Raw genomic sequence first — 8,579 nt, forward strand, 5'->3', positions numbered from 1 at the left:
CCATGATCGCTACATTAATAATGAGACGGTCATAATTCGAATGGCGTCTGCCGACCTCGGTAAGAAAATAACTTCAAAGAATGAAGCGAAAGACAGTCGTATGCTTTTATCACCATTTCCTCAATGACGTCATTATTACCATAACAACATAATCCTAAATATCTATATGGCGTATTCCTGACAAACGAAAAAGTAGAAATGAAAATTTGAAAGTTACTTGAAAGGGTTTAATACATGTGAAATATACATTTGAAATGCAAGGTACGTCTTGTTGACCAACAAGAAAACATACTACGGGTTACTGCTTCTTCTGGTTTACGTGAAACTGTGTAAAAATACAATATTACAGTGTTACGGAAAGTTGCTTTGACGTTTTTCACTTCCAAATCGTACCCTAATTTTTTTCTTTGCTTGTCTGTCTGTTTTTTTTGTTTGTTCGTTTTTCTTCTGAACAAATATACGATTTTACTGCGCGATGTTTCTAATATGATGAAGCCTGCATATCAATTTATATATTTTGCTGTCGCTAATGATTGTTGAATTTTCTTGTTAGTTATGCATCATGAGTAATTAAAGCAGGGGCTTTTGAAACAAATAAAAAAAAAAACTATTACTGTCACACTGATATGAAACTCGTTTGATCATCTTTAGCGTTTGATCAGCTGTAAAAGTGAGCATTATTCCTTTTCCCCCGATTTGTGCACATTCTATCAAAACAAGTCTACGGCCTTTCAAAGTCCTTTCTCGTTTAAGATATATTTCATCGTACTGTGTTGTCACATAAAGAAGCCAAATCGTCATCGGTTGCTTTTCATTTCTTCTGCTTCATCTTAAGATCGTAACACGTCAAATTGACTATACTTCCGCCAACTGAATCGCGATATTCATCAGACGAAGCCAAGCTTCTGTAAAGTGATATTTCCGCCAATATGCACTAATGATTATTCTTGTAATTGTTGTTAACCTTTTTGCCACAAAGTAAACGACATAAAAGTTGTTGGAAGTGATATTCTTTAATCGTTTTCGTCAAAAAGACAGCACTTTATCTCTTATTTGGACATATTTTCTTTACTTTTAAGAACCATCGATATAATTCGATGAAATTGCTATCAAATTCAGCTTGATACGTGCTCGCAGAAGGTGTATATGTAGTTAAGTGTTAACCTGGAAGGTAAAGATCCGTTAAGTGAACAATTTGTGAGGAATTTCAATTCCGTATAACTTGTCACCGTTAGTGATCTCGTCGAAAACCAAAATTTAAGCAAGAGAGGGCAAAGGATTGACCACAGAACAGATGAACTTACCGAGTGCTGTTGGTAATTCCGTCTTTGGAGGAATGGTCGTAACGAGGATATACTATTCTTGAATGGTATCATACAGGTGTCAACAGTGAACTGATTAGTTTTGTAAGCGAGGACATTGAAGAGTACATTTTCCCTTCAGATGCCTCTTCTGTCGATGGAGACAACATAACGCTACCGAGACAAGTTTTGCCATCGGGTGAGTTGTGCCTGTTACAGTCCGATCGACGTCGCTGATACTTTTACTTTACTGATGATAATGGAACGTACAGACGTATCGAAATGGAGGAAATGTTAGATAGATATGATCATAAAATAGATCTTCTTAAATCATTTACTGCATGAAAACCCAATAATACTTACTGTATCAGCATGTATTATTGCATGTATGTAAGCTGAATAGTGCATATAGAGATGAATACAGTCAAGTATCCATTGCTTGTGTTCAGAAAGCCCGTATTCATGTGAATTCACGTATATTTTTATATAATACAGGTAACGCATTAGTGTGAATTTATCTGTATTATTGCGTTTATTGCTGTCGGAGTGTGACGATTTAAGATGTTAGCCCATTTCATGCACACAGTTTACCTCAAGTGAAGCTACTACACGTCTACTGTTTCATGTGCAGAGAAAAAGGATTTGTAATTTATCAGGTATAATGAAAAAGCTAGCCCCTCTCATTTTGATCAGCCTCGTTTCCCATCGATCTGATGTTTATGAAAAGATATCACAATTGATTCTTTGGTCAAACTATCAATGCTCCATCTATTACTGATTCTCAATTCAAAAAAATGAATTAAGATTTCATTGTATCGTACCTCTTGAATATAATTTATTGATTTCAGATATCAACATCGACAATGACCAATTTACAAAAAAACCCTAAACATTGCAATAGGTCAAATCCGGATTTCGAATGGACCACGGTACAAACAAACCCACGTGTGTAAACGCGCATAGACGAACGTGTATATCCATACGCGTTAGTGCACATATGGGTTTGTGTGTACCGCGATCACGTGATCTCTTGGGCGTACTGAGTCTGTAGAACGCATCGCGTCCTTTTTATTCCGGAGTAGAACCATTGCTCTTGATTTCAACATGTGTGCGGTATAAACCATCACATACGTGTACAGCATAATCCATTACGAGACATAAATTCCATGTATATTATTTAAATGCTGCTTCACTTTAGTTTATGACAGTAGAAAGTATTTATCTCATTGTTTATTGATATTATACGCTCGCATTCATTTAAAACAGCGATACCATAAAAGAGTTAAGGCTGGTCTACAGGTTTGTATTTTGAAAATTTGCTAACAAAAGACGACCAGTATGCGCTGGTAATTTCGGTGCACTGAATCCGGCCGATAGACATAACAATGTCTGTTTGTCCCTGGTAAATGATTGATTTGCGAGTTTTTCTTTGGAGGTGTAGCCAGACTGTTGATTGCATATTAGTGTGGGTCATACTTTTATTCCCTGCTCCTTATATTTATCTTATTTTATTCATACTGATCCAACAGGCGAAGCCCAACAGGATCAGTTTTAAAAGAAGCACAATCCATTTGGCAACATTCAGTAAGCAGTCATTTTTATCGAAAGACAGTGTTATGTCAATTGACCAGACTCAGTGAGTCACGATGACCTGCGCACACTGGACCCAATTCGTCAGCTAACTTGCACCTTTCGTCAAAATAGAAACGGAACTAAATAGATTTTGTGTCGAAGACTAGACATTGCACCGAGAACAAAGATATTTTGACAGAGGCTAATCGTTACTAATGGAGTTACACGATCTATTAATGTAGAAAGCGTAGTACATAATTCCTGAGATATTTTGTGATCGCCATTAGGCGACGCTTTCTGAAGAGCAAGTACTTTGCCTTATTGGTATCACTTAGAGCAAAGTGATAGTCCAGTACCAATAAGCTTATTTGTGTGTATCCGTAAGGGATGAAGTTAGATGTACTGTCGGTTTGTCAGTTCGAAAGGATTAAAAAAAGCAATCAACGACACGACAAACTGCGCATACTGCGCATACTGGACTCCATTCGTTAGCCAACTTGCATCTTTCGTCAAAATAGGAACGGAACCGAATACATTCTGTGTCGAAGACTAGACATTGCACTGAGAACAAAGATATTGTGACAGTGGCTAATCACTACTAATGGAGTTACACGATCTATTAGTGCAGAAATCGTAATACATAATTCCTGCGATATATTGTGATCGCCATTAGGCGACGCTTTCTGAAGAGCAAGTACTTTGCTTCATTGGTATCACTTAGAGCTAAGTGATAGTCAAGTACCAATAAACTTACTTGTGTGTATCCGTAAGGGATGTACTGTCAGTTTGTCAGTTCGAAAGGATTAAAAACATCAATCAAAGGTATCGTAATTTTCAATTTTAAAACGCTATCGTAGTTCCATGTTAATGAAGGGCCTATTTAATAGTGATAATAGGAGTTTAATGAGAGTTTCTTACGACGCATTAACTGATTGGATTTCATTGCAATCTTAAGGGACTGGATACTTGGTAAATGTCAAATACGTAAACCAGGACGTCGCCATGGGGATAGCGAATATAAGGTATGTTCTTTGTTCGTGTTATGAAGACATCTCTCAGTCAATTGTACCGGTACCAACACGATTTCACGACAATGATGTTTCGAGAAATATAACGAACATTCAGAGACATCTAAGCTTTTCTTGCAATTTGAAAACACATGACGAGGTTTTTGTGACTTGTTCCTTAACCACAAAAGTCCGCCGCGTAAAACAAATACGTGAAGCTAAAACAGGTACATTTGAGAAATAACAGACATTTGCATTAAATAAATTTTAATCTGCAATTTAAAACCTCAAGGATATTGCAGCAAAAAAATACCTTGAACCTGTATAATTATTTACTCCAATTGTTGCGATTGAGAATTTTGGACGAAAGTTATTTTATCGTTTTATACGTAACCTTGTGTATTCAAACATTTGTTTCCAATGCGACTCAATACGTGAAATACATTTTCGTGCTGTATTTTAAACAATGTCGAAATGTACAGATTTCAACTTCTGATGTTGTTGTAATGTAATAAACAAAGTTTTTTCATCGTAAATAACCGCTATCATCCTTTTGGAGAAGTGTTAAAATTCCATGTTTTGCCTCTTCGTGTCGGAGTTCGTTTTGCAGCTGTTCAGTATTCCATCGAGTATTCGTAATTTAAGACAGAAAACATCTCCTTTGTCTTTTCAGTGGTGCAGGTCGAACACTGCACAGTGTCATACTCTCAAGTACGGTACATCCGAAACCAATGTTTCCTCTGCCAGACAGTGCACCTGTGAAACTTGCTTTTCAGCACCACGATCTTCTGAATGCGTCGGTCAAGGATGTGAGTTGTGAATTCATAGAATATGGAGGGCCAGACGGGTAGGTAAACCTTCGATACATTTAAAGTGCGAGGCCGGCAACTTCCTTACTCAAAATTCAAATTTCCCTATGCTTTATACATGATATTTCGTTTTAAAACGGTAATATGTTTTTGTGGGCAAAATTACTATATACATAAAGGTTTAAAACAACTGGTGATTGTTGCAATCGGTAAAGGCATGATCTTCCATATATGTAACATTGGCTCGCGATACTAAATATTTGTTAGCAGAAAGTACGTTAATGATCAAAGTTTAGAAATTAAACATGAATGGAGATTGATCAATGCATATGTCATATTGATACAAATGTAATCAATTTTCCACGCGATTTCTCATTTGCCACTCAAAACTGAACTCGAGTGTATCCTTATGTTACTGATGATTATTGCACAAAGTCGCCTATGCCAACTTCTCTTAAATTTGTCCGAAAAATACAACTGTCCTTTGGTCTTTTAACACTTTGTGTTATTGATAATACTTATAGAACTATGGAAACAGAGTAATTTGTTAATTAGCCAGTCCAGCAGCACCGAAACTTCAAATCGAAAGGAAAATGTTTTCACTGCTACTTCGTCATTCACAGTGTCGCATCGATTAATTATCTTGATTGACAACTAACTCCTAAAACGACTAATAACACCCGTTTTTTTCTGAGAATACCAAGAACATCCCAACACAGGAAAGGAGGTAAACAACGTTCTTACATGTCCATGTCGAGAATAAACATGTTATGTCTTCTGTATGTTTTGCTTTCAGTCAAACTATGTGGTGGAATTCTACAGGATGTCACGTCCACAGCACTAGTCAGACAGCAACGATCTGTCACTGCAACCATCTCACCAGTTTTGGTGTACTTGTTCGATTAAGAGAGTTTGAAGTAAGTTTGCCAATTTTCAGTGTTGTTCCTCTATGAAGAAATGACTTTTTGTCACCGTTGAGATCGCTCATTAGATGTTCATAATATGCTGCCAAACAGTAATTGTCAAGACAAGTCCTCCACTTGTACAAACATTAAATGATACACACATAGATAACCACTTAGATAGACACAAACACACACACACACACACAGACACACACACACATATATATATATATATATATATATATATATATATATATATATATATATATATATATATATATATATATATATATATATATATATATATATATATATATATATATATATATATATATATATATATATATATATATATATATTCTTGTCATAGTTTTCACCGTTTCGGCAATTGAAAACATTATTCGGACGCGGTGGAGTTATTTGTATTCGTAGTGTTGCCCCATAGTGCCCTGCTTATGTATTTGTATAATGTGCATTTTGATTCGTAGGTACCAACAATTCATGTGACGTCATTGAAATTAATCAGTGTGATTGGCTGTGGCATTTCTTTATTCTCCATCGTCTTGACGATTCTAGCATTTGCTTTGCTCGGGTAGGTCTCTTTACGTGTTGCTCGTTCAATTGCAAAAGAATGACAATTACCCCATTGGGTAAGGCATCGTGTGTACAGTAAACTCACATATCTGGTATGTCTGTCATTGTCCTGTCAAACATAAATTAAATTTTGAATCAAAAAGTTAAGGAGGTAATAATATAATCCCCTGGTTGCCTAATTGACAAGACTGCCGTGCGTACGGAGCGGCGTGACTGATATGCCAGGTACAACTTGTTTTATAGCTTTATCACTGAACAAAATAACTTAACTTAAAACCATTCTGACAATATTGAAAATCGTTTATCTTTATATCTATATATCGATATATCTATATATCAATTTATATCGAAAATTAAAATAATTTGCCACTTTCATAAACTTTTGAATATCAAATTCGATTTATCTTTCAGCGTGTATGCTGCACGAAGCTGCAAAACTTAAGCTTTTGCTCAATTTGCCTTACGATAACTTTCAACCGTTCCTTTTCAAGCTGAAGATGACAAAGCGGGGGTCGTCGTACAGATGATTTACGGGAGATAGAAATTACCTAAGATGGATCGATATTTAAGATTCTAAATGGCCTCATCCCTTTTTTAACCCTATGAAAAAGAGAGTTTTCGAAACCAAGATGATTGGTCGTATTTTTAGCCCCAAGGGCATTGAAATTAGCCCACACCAGAAAAGTATGGGGAAAATTAATGTCCAAAGGTGCACTTTACCTTGAGACAATGCCATTACTTGTCCGATACCTGTTGTTAATAAAGGGTGTAACATATAAGCGTTTGAATGAGACATACGTTTGTATACATTTTACGACCTGATCTTCCAAATTAAATCTACATATTTTACTTCACGTACAGTTTATCATAGATCTGTATAGTTAATTGTCTATATAAGGGACCTCTCTGATATTTCATATTAAAGGTTGCATACGCTTGAGCGCATTATCCAGATTAACCTATGCCTTGCCATTGGTATAGGACAAATTATATTTCTGGCGGGCATGAAACATACCAGTAACAAGGTAATAATTGTCCTTTTAGACTTCGCTATTGAATAATAATTGACTTCAAGAAAAACTTGTTTGAAACAGTCATTGCTTGTATAAAGTATGTCATATCAAAACTCTATTCTTCCATAAGATAAAACGTCGAAAATCGCCTGTCCAAAGTCATTTTATCCGCTTACCACTTTTACTATGCACGTATTCTTATATTTTTCGAACTAGTCAGGTATTTGTAAAAAACGTATGGTTATACAATATTAGTTTTACTTACTCATTCTACGTGTACATATTGGTCTGCCCTCTAGAAAGGTACCACTCCAGATGTTTTTGAGAGCTACCTTGCTAAGAAAATATAGGGCAGAAAATGTATCAATATGAAACTGATCTGAAGCCTTTTTCTCCTTGCCTATCACGCCAGATTGCTTGCACTGCAGTCGCCGCTCTTCTTCACTATGTCTTTACGTCTGTATTCTGTTGGATGTTGGTTGAAGGCATTCACCTCTATTTTCAACTGGTCGTGGTTTTCAAAAAAGCTCTGAGGAGACGAATCGTGGCTTACTATTTAATCGGCTGGGGTAAGTCCATTTACGGATCATGAGTAACTGAGTTATTTGGTATGTCTATTTGAGAAACCAACCTCTAATCTGATTTGCACATGCCAAGTCTCCAAATGTTCTTACCTATCCTACATTTAAAATCATTGCTCCATGAATGTGCTATCAGCACGTTCAGTCTCTGTGGCAAATATGTATGTGGACAAAAATGTTATTTGTATCGACACAGGTGTCCCTTTGGTGCTTGTGGCAATCTCAGTCGGCTTTGGACATGCTTATTACGGTACTGATGATAAGTAAGTATTCCGTTGTTTGTATTTATCAGACGCGAATCGAAACATTTGTTTCTAGGAAACTACTTGATATGAGAGCGTCGACAAATTGCCATTTAAATTTATGAGTGACCTCTCATAAAATTATATGATATTTTTCAATTCTCATAATTATCGAAAGGGTAGGAAGCATCATGCATCATTCAACAAAGAGATGGCGGGTAAACTTACTAAGGAGCACAGCACCATGCCAAAATCTTGAGCTCACCATGCTCCACTTGTGAATTTGCAATTTGCTTCATTCTGGTATCATAATCACCATTCTTGTGAACTTCGTGCAAAATTATTCACTCTTAAAGATCTTCTTTCTAGAAACTTAAGTATGGCATCCGCCGAACACGATTTGCCACTTTCGTTGAACCTATAACAAACTAGTACAATTGTAAGATTATCGGAAACGGAAAATGGCAAAGGAGGTTAATCTCTTGTCTTAAAAGTGTTAATGTTAGTCATGTGATGAATTTTGGTTTTCATTTAATATGTATGGTATTACATTCT

The 8,579-nt window shown here is 36.1% G+C and overlaps 1 protein-coding gene across 1 annotated transcript; it reads left to right on the forward strand.

Annotated features, from left to right (window-relative positions):
- Positions 1–3,833: 3,833 nt before the first annotated feature.
- Positions 3,834–7,793, forward strand: LOC139127848 (adhesion G-protein coupled receptor G5-like). The gene is made up of 6 exons (XM_070693709.1): positions 3,834–3,895; positions 4,554–4,727; positions 5,486–5,606; positions 6,083–6,186; positions 7,114–7,213; positions 7,614–7,793. The coding sequence occupies exons 1-6, from the start codon at positions 3,876–3,878 to the stop codon at positions 7,791–7,793; spliced, it is 699 nt and encodes a 232-aa protein (XP_070549810.1). The 5' UTR covers positions 3,834–3,875.
- The last annotated feature ends 786 nt before the right edge of the window (positions 7,794–8,579 follow it).

The sequence above is a fragment of the Ptychodera flava genome, chromosome 3 (genome assembly GCF_041260155.1).
Source record: "Ptychodera flava strain L36383 chromosome 3, AS_Pfla_20210202, whole genome shotgun sequence".
In the NCBI taxonomy this organism is placed as follows: domain Eukaryota; kingdom Metazoa; phylum Hemichordata; class Enteropneusta; family Ptychoderidae; genus Ptychodera; species Ptychodera flava.

Bases quoted from the DNA above. Each gene is read 5' to 3' on its own strand.
- LOC139127848 (XM_070693709.1), top strand. From the start codon at position 3,876: ATGGGGATAGCGAATATAAG. The intron at 5,607-6,082 runs GTAAGTTTGCCA...TTTGATTCGTAG, and splicing joins TTCGATTAAGAGAGTTTGAA to GTACCAACAATTCATGTGAC. The intron at 6,187-7,113 runs GTAGGTCTCTTT...TTCATATTAAAG, and splicing joins CTAGCATTTGCTTTGCTCGG to GTTGCATACGCTTGAGCGCA.